Genomic DNA, 21286 nt, shown 5'->3' on the forward strand with positions numbered 1-21286 from the left:
CTTTATGCCTTCTTCATCGAATACTCTCCTCATGCTCACCTCCCTTCTTGTACAGTCAATTTCACCACCTCTCATCCAATCATAGTTTCGGAACACGGTCAAAATCTGATACACTCTTATCTATTCCACCTCACCGCACCATACGATACACAAACTCATTTGTTATTTCTTCGGCACGACAGTGGAATACACTACCCGTCTCTGTTAGAGGAGCCTCACCTGCTAGTTTTAGGCAACTTTGTCACCGGTACCTAGTAAGTAATAGATGAAGTCCTATATTGTTATTTGTATGTTATGGAAATATTGTAGATTTAGCCTTCCTCAAACTATAGACTTTATATAATCTCACTGTTATTATCAAGGTTAATTGAAATTAGGTAATCATGTCATAATTGTGTAAATAATCATCATCATCATCATCTTCATCATCATCATCATTTTCCTATTTTTCCTATTTTAATTTCTTGCTTTTCGTCATAATAGCGCATTGTTTAATAGTTGCAAGATGTTTCAATTGTAGGCCTAAGTCTATTTATTTTAATTTGCACATGTAGATACTGTATTTTCTGGTTAGATGGAAGAGAAGGCCTAATGGCCTTAATCTTGCCAGACAAAATAAATCCATTGTATTGTATTGTAGTTACACTCTGTATATGTGGTTTCCTGAAAAGCATGTATTAAGTTTTTCTGGTCGTCTAGAATTTTGATTAGTTCTCTTAGTTTTCCAACTTTCAGAAGTGTATTGATATTTAGCGTAGCAATCACCAGTAGAAGGCTCCGACTCCTTCTTGCATGCTGTTCTGAGATCTCCAGAATCCTTAGGCCCAGTTGCATGGTGGACTGACTTTTCCGGTTGCCACGTGGAGTAGTTATTCCGTAAGATTACTTGACACTTGGGGAACGGTTTGTTGACGGTTCCAAGATTCAAACTACGGTTGTGATCCGTTGAATCTATTTCTCAGCCGCACCTCATATGGTGTACAGATGCTGACCACAACACCGCTCGTTACGAGAACAGACATGTGTGGATTTAAGTTTTAAAGGAAGTTCTTCGACCTCCTTTTCCGTTGGGATTTGTTGTCCTCCTTCGCCATTGGAGCTGCTGACTCCTTTATTTGATGGATTTTAGTGACATTTCCTTTACTAAGGGCCACCCCCTCCTAAGGGAGCTCATCCACCGAAGCCGTAGGGTGTCAGGTTATTTTCCGTCGCCCAACACTCGGCGTTGAGTTGTTGGCAGTACGGTCTACTCCATTACCGTAGCAGGGTATTCTGGCCAGACTGAAGACATAACCTCTATATAAAATTAATCTGATAATATTGTAAATGTCTGAGACTGACGGCCATGGTATTCCTTATTTGTAGATGAAAGGAAGTCATAACAATGTATAGAAGCAGCTGCTAGTGTAGTTGACTTATCTTCGACCTCCTGTACACAATGTAAGAGCGAATGAATGTCAACGGGCCTTGCCATTAGCGTTGTTGCAATTATGTGGTCATTAAAAAGACAGTTGGCCATTCTCGTGGTTGCTTGTTATTGTATACCAAAATTCGATGAATAAGACTCGTAATAGGTTCGCGAGTGACTACTGCAGTTCATATTTCAGTTCTTTTCTAGTTATTTTCTAGTTTGCTTGACGTATAATTTACATGGAGGATAGCGTGGCTTCCTTTTTATCCGGAGGCCCCTGCTTTGATTCTCGGCTAGTCCAGGGATTTTAACTCAGCCTCATGTGACCAACTGAGGAGTTGCCCGATACGAGAGGGAGCTGTGCTGTGTTTGTGTGTAGCTTTTACAAGAGTGAGGTGAGCTGGATGTAGCACCTCGAACCCGGGCCTCCCAGGACGGCTAACCGTTACGCTACGAGGCTGAAATGTAAGTTGAACAAGAGGATTGTAACCGTAATGTACAGTCACTCGAAAGAAAGACAAAATAACAGAATAAATGCATGGTATTGCGTAAATTCCTCGCGCTGGTTTAACGTCGCGCTAACTCATCGAAGGTGTTTGGCGACGGAAAGATGAGAAATGGCTAGGTTTGAGATGGTAGCGTCTTTGGCACAGCCTGGTGTGAAAATGGGAAACCACGGAAAACCATCTTCAGCGCTTCTCAGGAACAGTTCGACCTGCAGATATAAGATTTGTTAATCGAAACAGACGTTCAACGTATTAGGTCGTGTTACGTACATGTAGTACGTGTTGAAGAGATGTTAAGTACAGAACAAAAGTGGCCAGCCGGAGATGGATTATTTAGAGTGTACAGTTGCGTGCAAAAAATGTGAACCATATAGAAACGGTGATTTTGGTTGGGAATGAAATATCTGCAGTTGCTCCAATGCAAACTCCATATATATACACACAATTACCCCCTCTTCTTATTCTCTATACTCGTAATAAATGTCATTAATGGAGGCTATTTCTCACCGACTCTTCATTTTACACAGGATGTAACATAATTTATTGGTTCGCATTTGTTTCCCCGGATTTACTTCAAATCAGTCATAGAAAGAAGCAGTAACGGCTGGTTAGATTAAATGTGGAAACTTTAAGGAAGGGAAAACACTATTTCGATACCGGTATGGGCCAAATTTTCTAGACGCGAGTGTAAAATGCTTAGAACGTTCAGGTGGGGCTAAGTTAGCGATGTGGCATGCTTCTTAGTTCGAGCAGAGAACCACTCAGCAGTAGTTCTGTTCACATTACACGTAATAAATGCTTCTCTACCACGGAGTGGACGTGATGGTGAAGTGGACTAGCTGCTGATAGCGGTCCACACAAAGGGGAAAAAAGATGGAATTAGAATAAAATTCAATCTGCTATAGACAACAGTATCTCTCTCTCTCTCTTGACATAAATAATATCTTAGACCTGGACCTAGAGGTTATCCGAAAATGTTTGTAATGAAATAGTGTCATGTGACAAAATGTGTCACTCGATGTTACCTTGGCCAACGGTCGTAGCCGTTTTGAAACACCGGATCCCGTGGGATCTCGGAAGTTAAGCAAAATTGGGCGTGGTCAATATATGGATGGGTTGCCACGCGCTGTAGGTGGGGGTAAGTGAATGGAGGAGCGGAAAGGAACTGGCCACCCTACCGTACGTAAACTCCGGCTCAGGCATACCTCTGCGGAGGTTTGGACCTGCCTTCGGGCAGAATACACCCTTACCCTTACATTATGTTACCTTGAGAGCGGCACAGGTCATGGATATGTAAGTCAGTACTTCACAACACAGTCTACACAGTCGCCTATTTTATTGAAACACTTATGATCAGTTCATTTTCCCTAAGGGGAATTTAATAACATTTTAAAATTAAGTGACATTTTTCTTGGTGTAACAAATTAAACCGGTACTTCGTGCTTAAATTTTCCAAAAAACTGTAGCTTTGAAATATTTCTCCTTTCAGGTACATCGAAAGAAGGAACCAGGTCCTCCAAAGAGACCGGGAAAATCAGTGCAAAAGATAAGGTTCAGAAGAAAGGTGGTGATGATAAGTGGCGAGGTGTTCCTGGCCACAAAGACAATTCCTTCCGTGAGTTTAGGCGCTTGCTGGTGGACCTGTCCAACGAAAATACTTACACAGGAAAGACGGCGATCATTCGCAAGCTCTTCGAATCTGGTTCCGATGGCGGTAAGTGAAATCTAATTCGTTCCAGGCGTGTTCCTTTCATTTAAATGCTAATATGGAGTACCATTGATACGTGACCACTTGCTTACTCAAGCGTATTTCTTGATGCACAGAAACTCTTCTCCCATTGTGTTATCCTTCTCTATGAACAGAGGGACTTCATTCCAAATGTACCGAATATCTGGGGTTAGTCATATTTTGTCCTTTCATCTCCCTTATATACTGCAGAACGATCGTGAGAACACCTCTACCATTAGTAGTAGTAGTAGTAGTAGTAAGAAACATACTCATCTATAAATAAAATAATAGTTTTGTCTGTGCATTGCTCAGAATTAAAAAGGAATAGTATTTCTATATCGGTCGTGTTCAGAGTAACAAGGAAATGCACTTTTTAATTTTCTGTCATCCCTCTACGCTCATCATGAGAAAATGGCTGAAGAGAATGTAATGAAAATCTGTATGTAATGTCGGGGAATGAAGCTCTGCAATCTAGGGTATAAAGAATTGTATTCACGCTGAATGAGATGGTTGTCTAGGGAAGGCCTAAAATTTAATGTTTAAATAGCTATGTTATTAGTAGTCATGTCGATAAATACTAAATTACTAAAGTTATATAGAATTAAATTTTCGATCATGTATGTCTAACACATGTTTACCAACCGGCTATGATAAGAGATAGCCGATAAGCACCGAAATGGAATTCGATGGGGAGCTATCAATATTAACGGTGCTTATGAATTTCGATTTTTGTTGCTAAGTCCATATCAACGCCGAACCATGAGGATGAGAAGTGAATGAAGTCAGAGAATAAGGCACTACAGTATAGGCTATAAATAATTTCATTAACGCTAGATGAAACGGATGATTCTACTGCAGTCACGTCCTAGTTCGTGAACCATGGGAAACGGCTGAGTGGCCTAGTAAGTGGTCCCCAGAGTTGGGATACCAGTTGCTATGGAATGGGAGTGGGCATCTCGGACATATTCTGAGTCATGGCCCTCCTTGTGCTCAATAGGACTATACAATCAGTGGTCCTTAACCCGTTAGAGGAGATATCCTCACTTGTATTATGTGTAAGTAGGGTAGCATCCTTCTTCACGAATTTACCGAGCTCAGAACATTTTAAGCAAGCTTCGAACCTATGAGAGTAACAGGATTCCCACTCCCATTTGACAGACGATGGACACTCTGGAAACAACTTGGCGAACGAAATGGAATTCGATTGGGAGCTATCAGTATTAACGGTGCTTATGGAAGAAAGTAGAACTGGCTGAGTCTGCAAAGGGGATGCATCTGGATGTGCTATAGTGCGCGGCATGAACGATGACGGCCCAGTTTAGCGAGATTCTGCGCAGTTACTTCATTACTCCGCAGAAAGCCAATCAGCTTACTTAACGTTTTGAGATTGTGGTGGCAAGGTAACTACTTAATGTAAAGTTTATAGGAAGAGAATCGTTGTTATTTCGCTATATCAACTGTAAATCCGTGTGTTAAATCATGGAAGATGAACAACATAAGTGTAAGGTTCTGCATAAGCAAGCCAGAGAGCAAGTGTTTAATGTATATAAGTACTTCAAGCGAGAATCAAATGCTGCCATGCCGATTCACGAAATTCAGGAAAGTAAATGTTCATTAGAGGGAAGTGGTAGCGTACTATTACGGTCACCAGGTAAACATCACAAATGTAAAAAGACTGTGACTAATTTAGACGGTTTTAATCAAGGTGTTCTTAGGCGCAAAATACACTGACTGAGCAAATGTCATCGGATAGCGGAGCACTGATGCGCAGGTATGTTGTCTGCGCACCACACGCCCCCTGTACCAGCGGCAGTTGTATAGGAGACCTTGTGAGCAGTGGCTGTGCATGTGACAGGTGTAACATGGAACGTCGTCGTGAGCTGACACCGTTCGAAGGGGGTATGGTGGTCGATACCCGACGGATGGGAAGTGCGATTTCGAAAGTGGTGCGGTAATTCGACTTCACACGATCAACCATGTCCACTGTGTATCGTGAATGGCTGAATGCGGGTGTCACCGTCCACAACAGACGAACGACCGGCCGTCCAGCCACCCTCGATGACCGTGATCGGCGACATCTGAGACGGATTGTCAGTAGTGACAGACGGGCAACCATGCAACACATCACGGCTCAATTCAACACAGGCCGTGATAGATACGTCTCCCAGTGGACAATCCATAGGAATATGGGTTCTATGGGGTATGGGAGCCGGCGCCGCACACGGGTGCCACTGTTAACCTAACGTCATCGGGCACAACGAAGCGCATTTGTCGCCAGTCACCAGGTATAGACACTGGAACAATGGCGTAACGTGATATGGTCGGACGAATCACGATTTCAACTGCACCATGCCGATGGGAGGCACCGTGTATGGCGCAGACCACATGAAGCGGTGGATCCCGCCTGCCTCGAAGGTGTGGTCCAGGGTGCTGGTGTCTCTGTTATGATCTGGTGTGCATTTTCCTGGTATGGCTGGTATGGAATGGGCCCCCTAGTTGTTCTGGAAGAGACTTTGAATGGTACGCGGTATGTTGAGCTGCTCGGAGACCATCTCCACCCATTTTTGGCCTTGCAGCGCCCAGACGGTTATGCGGTGTTTCAAGATCATAACGCGCCGCCGCATCGCTCCCACGTTGCCCGGGGATGGTTTCAGGAACATGCAGCGGAGCTCCAACGACTGCCACGGCCACTCAGGAGCCCCGATATTAACCCTATCGAGCATATCTGGGATGTCCTGGAACGCAGGCTCAGTGCCATGGATCCTGCACCCACGAATAGACCAGCATTGGCGGCCGCTCTGAAAACGATTTGGTGTCAGCTGCATCCAGAGGACTACCAGGGACTTGTCGACTCACTTCCACGGCGTCTCGCTGCAGTTCGCAGGGCCAGAGGAGGCCCCACACGCTGTTAGGTGACCATCCCATGACATTTTGCTAAGTCAGTGTACATGACATGTATGCTGCAGGTGAATTTCCAACGGCAAAGAAATTGGTGAAGGCTATGGAAGAAGACGAATGTGTGCGAATCAAGGGAAGTACCACGTCAATGCTACGTATTTTAAACTGTATGGATTTCAGATACATGAAGTGTAATGACGGAAGGTCTGCCGTATCGCTGCTGCAAGGGCCGTATTCTTGATGACAATGCAACAAGTTAGGCAAGAAGAAAGAGCCCAGATTTATTACTTAGATGAAACTTGGGTAAGTCAGAACCATACCAGAAGTACTTGCTGGAAATTGAATGATGGCTTGAGGGCGGTCTGAAAATTCCGACTGCTAAGAGGGGTCGTTTAATAATTTGTCCAACTGGTTCTGCTGTTTCTGGATTCATTCCTCAAAGCAAATTAGTGTTTAGGTCCAAACATAACAGTAATAGTGACTATCGTAGTGAAATGAATACAGTGACGTTTACTGAGTGCTTCAAAGTACAATTTCTACCCTATCTAGCTCCAGCGTCCATAATTGTGATGGATAGTGCTAGCTATCGCCTAGTTATAAGGTATAAAGCGCCAAGTACACAGTAAGAAGGCTGATATTGTAGCATGGCTTCACAGACACGTGCGGGGTTGTTGCAACTGGTTAAAATGCATAAGTCGCGCGAAAAAGATTACGAACTTGACGCTGTCGCTCGTGAGCGCGGCCATAGTAATGTGCGCTTACTGCCGTATCATTGCCAGTACAATCCGATAGAACTTGAGTATGTTCACAGGTTGAGGAAAATTATTCCGATAAATGAGATTGTTGATCCCAATCTTGAAACAATATTTCAAGAAGTGTAACTGTCTGGATAATCAGAGTAACGTCGTGTTATACCAGCCAATCCTAAAAAGTGTTGAGGGAAGAATGTTATGTGGGATTCGTAGCAGAAAGACACTACTTTCAAAATTGCAGACACGGAGAAATTAGTTCACGAAGCTATTAAAAGTATTACGACAAAGGCATGGGCGGACTGTGTTCGGCATGCTGAAACCATTCAAGAACCTGTAATCATCAACCTGTAAGAATCTTCATCGGATGAAGATACGAGTGATGGAGAGGAGGTATGGTGGAGTATAATCTCTGACAATGTATATAGACACGAGAATCTATTATTTACAGAGTTTACATTGTTATTGGTTTCACATTGCTTCGTTGAAGTATGTATTGGTGTGAATATAAACCCATAAAAGCCGGGCTGAGTGGCTCAGACGGTTAAGGCGCTGGCCTTCTAACCCCAACTTGGCAGGTTCGATCCTGGCTCAGTCCGGTGGTATTTGAAGGTGCTCAAATACGACAGCCCCGTGTCGGTAGATTTACTGGCACGTAAAAGAACTCCTGCGGGACTAAATTCCGGCACCTCGGCGTCTCCGAAGACCTTAAAAAGTAGTTAGTGGGACGTAAAGCAAATAACATTATTATTATTATTATTATTATTATTATTATTATTATTATTATTATTATTAAACCCATAAAAAATAGCCTATATGTTAAAAGTATCTTGTATACTGGAGGTTTGTAGCTGAATATCCTCAACGACTGGAACTTCCGAAATAATCTTACGGGATGATTATATAAAACTGAAACAAAACGAAACGTAACCTAATGTAAGGATTACTGGCAGCTATTGCCTTCTCTTACGCGTGACAACGTTGTAGTTCGTATTTCTGTCTCTGTCTGCGCGACCCGTCACCGTTCGTGCCGCTTAGTATGGGAGCAAGTGCTATTCGAGTAAGGGGAGATAAAGAGGAAGAGATAGGCGATTATCAAGTGTACTTGATGGGTGTCAAAAAGTAAAGGGCGGAGTGTGGGGTACGGCTGTTCATCAGGAATACTTTGCACGCAACATAGTTCTGTTAGGTACGTAAATGAGCGAATGATGTGGGTAGATTTGGCAGTTGGAGGAATCAGGACGAGAATTGTCAGTGTATTTACCATGTGAGAGTGCAGATGAGGATGAAGTTGACAGGTTTTATGAAGCATCGAGTGACATTGCAGTCAGGGTCAGCAGCAAGGAGAGGATAGTGCTAATGGGCCATTTCAGTGCAAGAGTTGGAAATAGAACTGAAGGATACGAAAGGGTGATTGGTAAATGTGGGGAAGATATGGAAGCTAATAAGATTGGGAAGCGTTTGCTGGACTTCTGTGTTAACATGGGTTTAGCAGTTACGAATACATTCTTCAAGCATAAGTCTATTCACCGCTACGCATGGGACGCTAGGGGTACCAGATCCATAATAGACTATATCTTAACTGACTTCGAATTCAGGAAATCCGTTAAGAATGTACAGGTTTTTCTGGAATTTTTCTATGATACAGACCACTATCTGATCTGTAGTGAACTAAGTATCTCTAAGCATAGGATAGAGAAAGTGAAACCTATCTGCAAGCGAATAAGGGTAGAAAATCTCCAGGACGAAAAAATTAGACAGAAGTACATGGATATGATTAATGAGAAGTTCCGAACAGTGGACAGTAAGCAGGTTCAGGATATAGAAAGAGAATGGGTGGCGTACAGGGATGCTGTAGTAGATAGAGCAAGGGAACGCCTAGGAACAACTGTGTGTAAAGATGGGAAAAAGCGCTTGGTGGAATTATGAAGTGAGAGCAGCTTGAAAATACAGAAAAAAATGAATATTCACAGCCTCTTACTAGTCATTCAACCGGGTCAGGAATGGAATGAATGAAGCCCCCCTCTGACGAGGATAGAAAATGTGCCGGCTGCCGAAGCCTGTAGCACTCCCCCTGGGGCAATGATAAATGAATGACAGATGAAATGTTAATGGAGAGTGCTGCTTGAATGAAACATGAAAGGGAAAACCGTAGTAGCCGGAGAAAAACCTGTCCCGCCTCCGCCTTGTCCAGCACAAATCTCACGTGGAGTAACCGGGATTTGAACAACGGTATCCAGCGGTGAGAGGCCGACACGCTGCCGCCTGAGCCACGGAGGCTTCTTGTAAATGTAGAAAGAACGCTTATCATAAATGGCTCCAAAGAAGGGCTGATGCAGACACGTAGATGAAAGAAACAGAACGAAAGAAATAGGAGTTGAATCCAAAAATAAGTCCTGGGAAGATTTTGGTAATAACCTGGAAAGGCTAGGTCACGCAGCAAGGAAACCTTTCTGGACAGTAACATTCTTAGGAAGGGAGGGAAAAGGAAGTGAACAGTGTTTTGGGTAATTCAGGTGAACTCGTAATAGATCCCAAGGAATCACTGGACAGGTGGAGGGAATATTTTGAAAATCAACTCAACGTAAAAGGAAATCTTCCTGGTGGTGTCCGCTAACAACTGAGCTCATGGCGAAAGAGAAAATGATGTTGGTGAAATTACGCTTGAGGAAGTGGAAAGGATGGTAAATATACTTCATTGTCATAAAGCAGCAGGAATAGATTAAATCATACCCGAAATTGTGAAGTATAGTGGGAAGACAGGGATGAAATGGCTTCATAAAGTAATAAGGTTAGCTTGGAGTGTTGGTAAGGTACCTTCAGATTGGACAAAAGCAAAAATTGCACCTATCTAACAGCAAGGGAAGAGGAAAGATTGCAACAGCTATCGAGGTATCTCATTGATTAGCATACTAGGCAAAGTATTCGCTGACATCTTGGAAGGGAGGGTGCGATCAGTGGTTGAGAGGAAGTTGGGTGAAAAGCAGAGTGATTTCAGACCACAGAGGGGCTGTCAGGATCAGATTTTCAGTATACGCCAGGTAATTGAAAAATGCTACGAGAGGAATAGGCAGTTGTGTTTGTTTTGTAGATCTAGAGAAAACATATGACAGGGTACCGAGGAAGAGATGTTCGCTATACTGGGGGACTATGGATTTAAGTGTAGATTATTAAATTCAATCAAAAGATATTTATTATGTTGACAATTGGGCTGAAGTGAGAATTGATGATAGATGAGTTCTTGGTTCAGGGTACTTACAGGGGTTACACAAGGCTGTGATATTTCACCTTTGCTGTTCGTAGTTTACATGGATCATCTGCTGAAAGGTATAAAGTGGCAGGGAGGGAATCAGTTAGGTGGAAATGTAGTCAGCAGTCCAACATTGACTGTCCGCTGCTAGCCTCCTTTTTATTGTTCAGGTGATGTGTACTGGGAGACGAAACATTCTCGGTGCACCTCGCACCCCTTCAGGCTCATCGTCCCCTCTAGAAAGTACTGAAACGGCCACGTAACAATATGTGGTTAGAGTTATACAATGTCTTAGAGATGGCAGATTGCCTTCAGAAATGTCTTGAACTTCGTCCAGTATCCAATGCATATCCAACAAGTATATGCTATGAGGATGCTTCAGAACACTACCCGGGGCCGGCAAACGCATAATAATCACTAGGGGAGAATTTTTGATATTCCGTCGCTAAGGGAGTGAAAAGAGGGGTGAATGGTTGAAATTAGTATATATATATCTCAAAAACTGCAAAGTTTACAGACATAAAAATTGGTATTTGGATTGTCCGCCAGCCCCGTGGTGTAGGGGTAGCGTGCCTGCCTCTTACCCGGAGGCCCCGGGTTCGATTCCCGGCCAGGTCAGGGATTTTTACCTGGACCTGAGGGCTGGTTCGAGGTCCACTCAGCCTACGTGATTAGAATTGAGGAGCTATCTGACGGTGAGGTAGCGACCCCGGTCTAGAAAGCCAAGATTAACGGCCGAGAGGATTCGTCGTGCTGACCACACGACACCTCGTAATCTGCAGGCCTTCGGGCTGAGCAGCGGTCGCTTGGTAGGCCACGGCCCTCCAAGGGCTGTAGTGCCCTGGGGTTTGGTTTTTTTGTTTGGATTGTCCTTTAAAAATACACGTATTTTTTATTTTTGGAAAGTTCAATTAATGGGGGAGGGGGTGAACAGGAGTGACAAAGGGGGTGAATTTTTAAAATACTATTTTTGCAGTGTATCTCAGAAACGTATCATATTACAGACGAGAAAATTGGCACTTGGAATCTCCATGTAAAATTAAACAAAGATAATTTGTTTTCAGAAAATCCACTTAAAGGGAACTGGAAATGGGGGTAAATTTTTAAAATGAGCATATCTACAGAACATCTCAAAAACTTAACATGTTGCGCGTGTGAAAATTGGTATTTTAAATCTCTTTTGAAAGTAAAGAAACATGTATTTTCTCTTTTCGAAAAAACCATTTAAGGGGAGGGGGTAAAAAGGACTGAAAGGGGGTTGAATTCTGTTTATTAGGATAATGATATCTCAAAAACTGGAGATGTTACAGACGTGAAAATTGATATTTGGAGTCTCCTTTAAAACTAAAGAAATATGCATTTCTTTCTTTTCGGAAAATCCACCTTGGGGGCGGGGGTTGAAAGAATTTAAGAATTAGATGAATTCCTTATATGAGGATGCTTATATCTCAAAAACTAAAGATGTTGCAGACGTGAAAATTGGTATTAGGAATCTCCTTTAAAAATAAAGAAACAAGTATTCTTTTGTTTTCGGAAAATTCAATTTAATTGGGTGTAAGAATCGAAAAATTAGTTAAATTATTTGTATGAGAATACATGTATCTAACAAAACTAAAGATGTTACAGATGTTAAAATTCGTATTTGGAGTTCCCTTTAAAATAAGGAAACACCCATTTTCGGGGGAAAATCAACTTAGGGGGTGGGCAGAAAAAGGAGTTAAATTCGTTTAATGAGGATACATATATCACAAGAACTGAAGATGTTACAGTAGTGGTAATTGGTGTTTGGAAGCTCCTTCATAAATAAAGAAACACGTATTTTTTATTTTCGCAAAATTCACATAAGGGGGAGGGTGAAAGGAGGTGAAAATAATTGAATTCTTTTTATGGGGATACTTACATCTCAAAAACTGAAGGTTACAGACGTGAAAATTGGTATTTGGAATCTCGTTTAACAATAAAGAAACACGCATTGGGTGGTGGGGAATCAACTTAGAGGGGGAGGGGTTCTGAAAAAGGAGTTGAATTATTTCATGAGAACACATATATCTCAAAATCTGAAGATGTTACTTCCGTGATAATTGATATTTGGAAACTCATAAATAAAGGAACACATATTCCTTTGTTTTCGAAAAATTCTCTTACGTGGCGGGGGGGAGTGCTCATTGAATTGGAAAAATACTTGAATATTTTGAATGAGGATACTTATATCTAAAAAAGCTAAAGATGTTACAGATATGAAAATTGGTATTTGGAATCTCCTTTAAAAATAAAGAAACATGTTTTTTGTTTTGGTTTCTTTTCTTTTTCCGATTTGCGAGAAGACTGTTTCTCACATGTACAGTTCTATGTCTCATGGTCATCTTATCCCCCGAAAGGCCATACCACAAACGTGGAAACGTGATTAACGAAGACTTTCTGGGGTAAATGGAACGCAATATTTCGGTGAGTATTTTTGGTTTAGGGATTTTCAGACAATGTCTTTAATACACTACCGAGGATCGATCACTTTTAACAAATTACGAAATGCCCGCGAGCAAAGCCGCGGGTAATTGCTAGACCGAAATAAATATATTGGAATTGAAGGTGGCTGTTGACCTGGGTCGGAGATGTTTTTTGAAACAAGAGGTATAGTGACTACAACAACGAAACGAGCTGTTATCATTTTGAAGAGTGGATTCGCAAAATCTTGAGACTTTTGTCGCATACGAGTAAATGGTGGAGAAAACCAGATAGGCTATTATATCTGGCTTACGGCAAGGAATATTTCACCTCCATCCTGTATTGAGCGATGTTACCAAGAGATCACGCTCCACCTCATTTAAATCACCAGAAAGGAAACGTGAAATACTGAGAAAACAACTTGGACCTGATGTCGAGCTCGTTTGGCTGTTAATATGGTTAATGCTGCAGAGAAAGGAAGGACTATGGAAACAATAAAAAGCCTTATGTAATTCCAGTGGAGACGCGCGGTTTCGGAATTTTGCCCACAGGTATTCTTTAACATGTCTGTAAATCTACTGATCCGAAGCGGACGTATTTGAGCACCTTCAAATACCAGCGGACTGAGCCTGGATCGAGCCTGCTAAGTTCATGAAACCAGTGCTTAATTTTAATTTACCAGTTTAATTTATTTTATAACATGTCCCTTATTGGTATGAAGCAAAACGTTCGATGTGCTTTGACAATTCAACTCTGATACTACTCACTTTGAAATCCTATCCCATGCATTCTTTCGTTGACATAAGAAACTTTATTTACGTACACGTCAACACGGGTTGTTTCTGCATACGGCGAGTTGGTCTCCCAAAAATCCATGACCGGGCAAGTTGGCCGTGCGCGTAGAGGCGCGCGGCTGTGAGCTTGCATCCGGGAGATAGTAGGTTCGAATCCCACTATCGGCAGCCCTGAAAATGGTTTTCCGTGGTTTCCCATTTTCACACCAGGCAAATGCTGGGGCTGTACCTTAATTAAGGCCACGGCCGCTTCCTTCCAACTCCTAGGCCTATCCCATCGTCGCCATAAGACCTATCTCTGTCGGCGCGACGTAAAGCCCCTAGCAAAAAAAAAATCCATGATATTGAAATCACAATTTGAGAGAATATTCCACGTCAGCAGTTCGACAAAAGAACTAGACCTGTCACGTGCCGGTTGTCTGCTGTTCCTAGCTACGGGGATGTGGTAGGACGGATTCCCGCCCCTACATGAAACCGGACTAGAAGTATGAGTTGTCCGTCTGACCTTGACCTGAATAACAGCTGACGGATAGGTGAATTATCCTCCGTACTAGTACGCGAGTTACTTCCTAGTAGTAGTAGTAGTATTTGAATAATGCCAGTGTATGAATACCACGAATGCCATGATATGCTGCTAGTGTATCGTGTGGCAGAACGGAACAGGAGTCGCCCTCCATGAATCTCTCGGGAAAGGCGTCCCAACAGACGGGTGCCGAATCCAGCAACGATACTTGCTGTACTGCAGCGTATCCGCGATACAGGTTGTGTTACATCACGCTTTGAAAAGCGATGGCCTGAACGGCCACGTGTAATCCTAGACGCGGAAGAAGACATCCTGACAATGAAATGATTTGGCGTATGGCTTTTAGTGCCGGGAGATCCCAGGACGGGTTCGACTCGCCAGGTGCATGTCCTTTGGTTTGACTCCCGTAGGCGACCTGCACATCGTGATGAGAATGAAATGATGATGAAGACAACACATACACCCAGCCCCCGTGCCAGGGAGATTAAACATGATGGTTAAAATTCCCGACCCTGCCGGGAATCGAACCCGGCAGCGCTGTGACCAAAGACCATCACGCCAACCGTTTTGCCATGGAGCCGGGCATCCTGATAATAGTAAAAGGTGATCCCGCGCGTTGTACGCGTAGTATAACACGTGCCGTTGGTGTACCAACTTGGACAATACGTAGGGCACTGCATGAAGAGTGAGTGCATCCAGACCACATTCAACGGGTGCAGTGTCTTTCACAGCTGATTACAATTTTTTTTTCGAGTTGATGTACGTCGCCACGACACAGATAGATCTTACGGCAACGACGGGACAGGAAAGGGATAGGATCGTGAAGAAGCAAAGGTGGACTTAATTAAGGAACAGCACCAGCATTTGCCTGGTGTGAACATGGCAAACCACGGAAAACCGTTTTAGGGCTGCCGACAGAGGGGTTCGAACCCAGTATATCCCACTCATAGTCTGTGGAACATCCCCATTCAGTAGGACAAGGCAATTTCTAGCACCGGTTCTGAATTAATACCTGGATGGGTGTAGTAGGAGGTCGGTTACGTGGACTAATCATCTTTTTATTAATGTTACCTTGCTCCTGTAGATACAGTACGCTACTGGAGCTTTCAGAGGACGTGTCGCTTTGACTACGCAGAACCATGTGGAATTTACACGATGGTGCAGACATTTCCTCAACGGTGGACAGGGCGATGTGGAACTGTCAATTGGCCAGCCAGATCTCCAGACCTTATTTCAGTGGATTTTTATGTCTGGGGGGACATGAAGCAGAATGTATATCGAACTGAAGTAACCACTTCGGATGACTTCTGTGAACGTATTATTTAAGCAGCAGAGGATATTCTGAACAACCCTGGTACTTTGGCTCGAATGCGTCGCAACTGGATTCGGAGAGTGAAGCCTGCAGAGAAGCCCAGGGTGATCACTTTGAACAATTGCTACGAGTTTTACTTCGGTATGTCAGATGTTACGCCATTTCTGCAACGTAATGGCTTGGGAGTACAGTACAGAATCGATATAGTATTTTGAGTCTCGATAGTTCGATATTCTCATAAATCCGAGCAGAGAAATTGGTGTTCCGGAAACAAAAATTATAAATCGAGAGTTTCAGTGCGCGAGTGCCTTGTACGTGGCGAAAGCTGAACACAACACACTTGAAGACCTGCTTGTTTAAACGGTAGACATTGACCTTGAACGCAGTTCGGCTGTACCTCAATCCTATCCTGCACGTGGTTTGGGTTTATTACGTGTGTTCGAGCAATTTATATTTTGTTTCTTATTCACTACGAGTTAAAACAGAAGACACTGCGTTTTTAAGTGCCGATGTCATTAAAATAACAATCTTCATCGTCATCATCATCACCATCATTATCACGTATAAAAATTCAATAAAATGCTAGTTTTATATTCACCGCTACTGAAATAGGAACTATACGTAAACATTTAACTTAAGAAGGTTGCCTAGAGTGTTTTGTTGATTTACAAAAGAAAGTTTAAAATTTCTTTTAGTGTAAGGCAGTCTGTACGTTTTTGTTTTTTAAACTGTTTTACTGTAATATTTAACATAGGTGCATTTTTTGTACACAGGCGTTTTCGTGTACGTTCGTAAATCCGTGCTTTTCTATTCGAGATTGTCTTGTTACCGTCCATCTGGAATTACGGAGCCCCTAATGTACTCGTATTTTTTCATTCTTTTCTACAACAGTGTGTTACTGTTGCGACTGTAGTTACTACGCCCACGCCACTCTTATGTCTGTGTCACTAATATGCACCTTGTTCGGCTCTGTCCTGCTTGACTATGTGACCCTCGTTACCTGCTTCTTCCCCTTCTTCTACTGCAGCCTTATGTCTTAAGAGGTATACTGTATTCTACCGACATCATCTTAACACGCAGTATTGTAATCTGCTGTGATTTGTTATTAGCACTATCATAGTAAGTTGTAGGATGTAGTTGTGGCGGAGTCTTCTTAGATACGTTCGATATCTGTGAATTGTGTATAATTTGATATCTCATCTTGTGCTCATGAAAGCGACCGTCGGCCTGGCGTTCGAGTAAATAGCTACATGTCTCTAACGTGTAACCTTTTTAATGTTTCTCAGATTTGTTGATGTGTATGTTTGTTGTTTATACACAATACGAGATAACAGCTGACTCATCCCCACGAACTTGACCTGGCTCTCGTCTTACGCATAGAAATGTGTAGTTAACTACTGCGACCGATGTTGCATCACGTGACGTATATGTCATCTTGTTTCCTCTTAAGCCACGCATATTTTACTATTTTCTTCCGCGTATTTCAGCTTTTAATGACCTGATAATAATAATAATAATAATAATAACGTTAAGTGCTTTACGTGCCACTAACTACTTCTACGGTTTTCTGAGACGCTGAGATGCCCGTATTTAGTTCTTTTCATGTACCAGTAAATCTACCGACACGAGGCTGACGTACAGTATTTGAGCACCTTCAAATACCACCGGAATGGGCCAGGTTCGAACCCTTGAAATTTGGGTCAAAAGGCCGGCACCTCAACCGTCTGAGCCACTCAGCCCGGAAGGAAGCATCAAGTGTAGGTACGTTTAATTTATTTAGTTCTATAACATGCCCGTTATTCCTTTGAAACTAAACGTCCGATGTGTTTCAATCATTCAATTCCGATGCACAACGGGGATCGTACCGTATTTCACGTCCCGGCGCGCCTATCCCAGCCGATAATTATATCACACGCTCGTACAGGTCCTGCACCGACACAGGTTTTCAGATCATTTCCATACTCACTAGACCACGGGGCTGATGACCACAGATATCCCAATCCCCTGAAGGACGTAACAGCAAATGAACAGTATTAACGCTGAGAATTCGTTACATCTCCAGGGTCCGAAACCGATGACCAGTGTTGTCTGAAGCCCCTAAGACGGAAACTAAATACTAACAACAAAACCAGTCTGGTGAGAATGTAACGTAACATGGCATACACTACTGTGGTAGCCTCCTTCAGCTGTTCAGTTGCTCTTAAACATAAAACCAGTTTGACAAGTATGATACGTAATATCTCGTGCATTGCATAGGTAGCGTTCAGCTGTTACAGTAGTACATTTGCTCGTAAACATAAACAGAAACCAGTTTGGCACGGATGGCGCGTGACTTGCCTGTTAACAAAGGGAAGCTATTCATTCACAAGGACAATGCATACTACCTATTCTAAAATCATCGTATGTCTTTGCTCTCGAAAATAACTTTCGAGGATTACTAGAAGTTTGATATATAGTGGTTCGTCACATCGTTCTCTATTGCTAGAAGAAATATCTGCAGGCATATCCCCAACACTCTGTATAACTGCACGATGTTGGAAAAAAAGAATGTGTGTGTGATTGCTAATTTCAGTATGGAGTATAGCTCTCAGTCAGAACGGAACGCGCCCCACAGCCAGCCGGATCAACGCATTGCTGAGTGTGTGGCAAGCATTGTCTTTATCTATCAATAGAACACGATATAAAGTCAACGCATCGATCCAATTTTTTCGTTATTCTTTATAAAAAGACGAATTGGGGGCTTGTAACGTTGCTTACTATGACTTCATCCGAGTTCCCAGTACTGAGATAACGTTACTTCGTTAAGTTTATAAGAGCGTTTATATTAATAATAAATAAAAGTTGAAAATTGAAGAGGCTTTGTTAACAACACTCGAGGCTAGGTTATATTGACATTTGCTTACGATCGCAAGGCTAGGTTTTATTGTTAGTGTTTTTAACATGCAGGTTCGTCCGTTGAGGGTCAAAGCACAGGTTATTTTCCCGATGCCTTCAACATATTTGAAGCATTAAATACACGAAAAAATATTCTATACCCGCTCTTGAACGTAGAAAATAAAAGGAGATAAATTTTGGTGTATCTTAAGAAGTTTATGGAGCCTCCGTGGCTGAGGCGGCAGCGCGCCGGCCTCTCACCGCTGGCTACCGTGGTTCAAATCCCGGCCACTCCATGTGAGATTTGTGCTGGACAAAGCGGAGGCGGTATAGGACACGTTTTTCTCCGGGTACTCCTGTTTTCCCTGTTATCTTTCATTCCAGCAACACACTCCACTATCATTTCATTTCATCTGCCAGTCATTAATCATTGCCACAGAGGAGTGCGAAGGGCTTCGGCAGCCGGCACAATTTCTATCCTCGCCGCATGTTGGGGGCTTCATTCATCCCATCCCTGACCCGGTCATTGACTCGAAAACGGGTTGTAGGTTTTCATTTTCATTGTTAAGAAGTTTAGTTCGTTTCACTCGTTCATTATTTATAGAGGTTTAAACTGGAGTCTACATAATTTTAAATCTGAATAGTAGATTTAAATCTGCAGGTATTTCGGTTAGGTTTTTAAATCACATCTTTGGCAATGCTGATTAATACTTTATATTTCCACTGTGTATATTCCTTATCATTTACACTGTGTTTACTGTAGCATTACCCTGTATTGTTTCTAGCGGTCATCAACGTTTGCAATTTGAGAATTTGTAGTTAAAATAGACTTGCAAATTTGAATTGATGTGAGTCTTATGAATAAAGCCAAATTTATTAACTTGCTTCTCTTTTGTCTTGGTGTAACAACTGCGTAATATTTTCGTTATGACCATTGAATTAGAATTCATGCCATTCCATATGAGAAAAATGTAAAGGCATTTCCCTCTCATTCGGATTTTCCGTGATTTTTGACCACGGGATTGAGAACTACTCAGAACGCTAAGTTTGTTTTAATTACTACAATTTTTAGGAAGGTAATAGTGCCTTCTTTAGGCATACAAATATTTTATCACTTTTACACCATGTTTGTTTTTCGTCCACTGTAGCTGAACGTGGGATAATTGAAGACTAAAGATACAGATATGTACGAAAGTTTCCTTCTGCAGTGCATTTCTTGACAGCTAAGCTACAGACGGTTTACGACCTGAGAGAGACGTAGCACGTAGTGCTGCTCTGATTGGACTGCGAGATAAAAGAATAATGATGTGTAAATTGATGTTTTTCTACCAAGGTATGAGGGGTGGGGTTGAGAGTTTTACGTGCTCCACAATATGATTTGTATAATGGTTCGTTCCCTTACACCGGGCGAGTTGGCCGTACGGTTAGGAGCGCGCATCCGGGAGATAGTGGGTTTGAATCCCACTGTCGGCAGCCCTGACGATGGTTTTCCGTGATTTCCCATTTTCACACCAGGCAAATGCTGGGGCTGTACCTTAAGGCTACGGCTGCTGCCTTCCCATTCCTAGGCCTTTCCTGCCCCATCGTCGCCATAAGACCTATTTATGTCGGTGCGACGTAAAGCAAATAGAAAAAAATGTTCCCTTACAAGGAAAGATTATGAGTACTTCTGGAAAACAGTGGCAACGTGAGTGAAAGAGAGAGAGAGAGAGAGAGAGAGAGAGAGAGATTTCTATTGCTTACTTTATTGCCTGCCGGGCTGAGTGGCTCAGACAGTTAAGGCGCTGGCCTTCTAACCCCAACTCTGCAGGTTCGATCCTGGCTCTGTCCGATGGTATTTGAAGGTGTTCAAATACGACAGCCTCGTGTCGGTAGATTTACTGGCACGTAAAAGAACTCCTGTGGGACTAAATTCCGACACCTCGGCGTCTCCGAAGACCGTAAAAGTAGTTAGTGGGACGTAAAGCAAATAACATTATTATTAACTTTATTGCCTCAGGTGGTGCCTATGTTGGTTCCCATACCTCTTAGGGTTAGGAACGATATTGTGAACCATTTTCCTCGAATTATTGTAAAAATTAACCTCTCGTGATTTTCACTCAAAGTTGTCGTGGCTTCTTGGTCCTGTTGTGGTAATCATCTTGATTCGAATGGCACAGGATATTGGCTAAAGTGTTTTCTTAATTAAATGCGATGCATATTCAGATAGTTTTTCATGTTATTACATTAATTTTTATTGGTATTCGCTTCGATGATTGTTGGGGTTGTGCGAAGCACTCATTAGCAGTGTAGCTCGTATTAAGTTATCGGGGCATTTAAGCGGACTTTGTACGCTGAAATCTAAGAATTAATATTTCTACACACTCATCCCCAAAATAGTTTGGAATTTTCTTTCTAAGTTGCGGCATCAATTTTAAGAAACATATTCTTGAACAATGCTTTTAACATTTACTGTGGTATGCTTGTATTGTTAAGAAATTCATTTCTTGAAATGCTTTTATTGCAAACTTTGCATTTTTTGGAAGCAAGCGACAAAGTAGGGTGTGGTTTCACTACTGCAGTCTAACTCAAACTACCGAAGGAAGCGGTTGTGCTAAGTGGAGTGTGCAGAACAATCATTGGTGTGGAGCAGTACCGAGCAGCGATAGGTTACGGAGAATGGAATGGGAAGAGAGTGTATAAGAGTGTCTTATGGAAGATGGGAGAGATGGTGCTGGTGGTTGTGGTGGTTACGACGCTGTTAGTTATTGGGGGCGTGGAACTTAATCCCGGGAATACGAGTCAGAGAAGAGGTGAAG

General features: G+C 42.5%; 2 protein-coding genes across 10 annotated transcripts in view; one reads left to right on the forward strand and one right to left on the reverse strand.

The window, feature by feature from the left end:
- Positions 1-21286, forward strand: part of DNAlig3 (DNA ligase 3) — a 957513-nt gene that overhangs the window by 433581 nt on the left and 502646 nt on the right. For all 7 annotated transcript variants that reach the window (XM_067142216.2, XM_067142215.2, XM_067142218.2 and 4 more), the window contains one exon: positions 3407-3631. In XM_067142216.2, the coding sequence (XP_066998317.2) occupies positions 3407-3631 (225 nt within the window). The remainder of the gene's footprint in view (positions 1-3406; positions 3632-21286) is intronic.
- CNMa (CNMamide) overlaps positions 1-21286 on the reverse strand; it is a 428349-nt gene that overhangs the window by 384100 nt on the left and 22963 nt on the right. The gene's annotated exons all lie outside the window — the stretch shown is intronic.

This window comes from Anabrus simplex, chromosome 2 (genome assembly GCF_040414725.1).
Source record: "Anabrus simplex isolate iqAnaSimp1 chromosome 2, ASM4041472v1, whole genome shotgun sequence".
NCBI classification, from domain to species: Eukaryota; Metazoa; Arthropoda; class Insecta; order Orthoptera; family Tettigoniidae; genus Anabrus; species Anabrus simplex.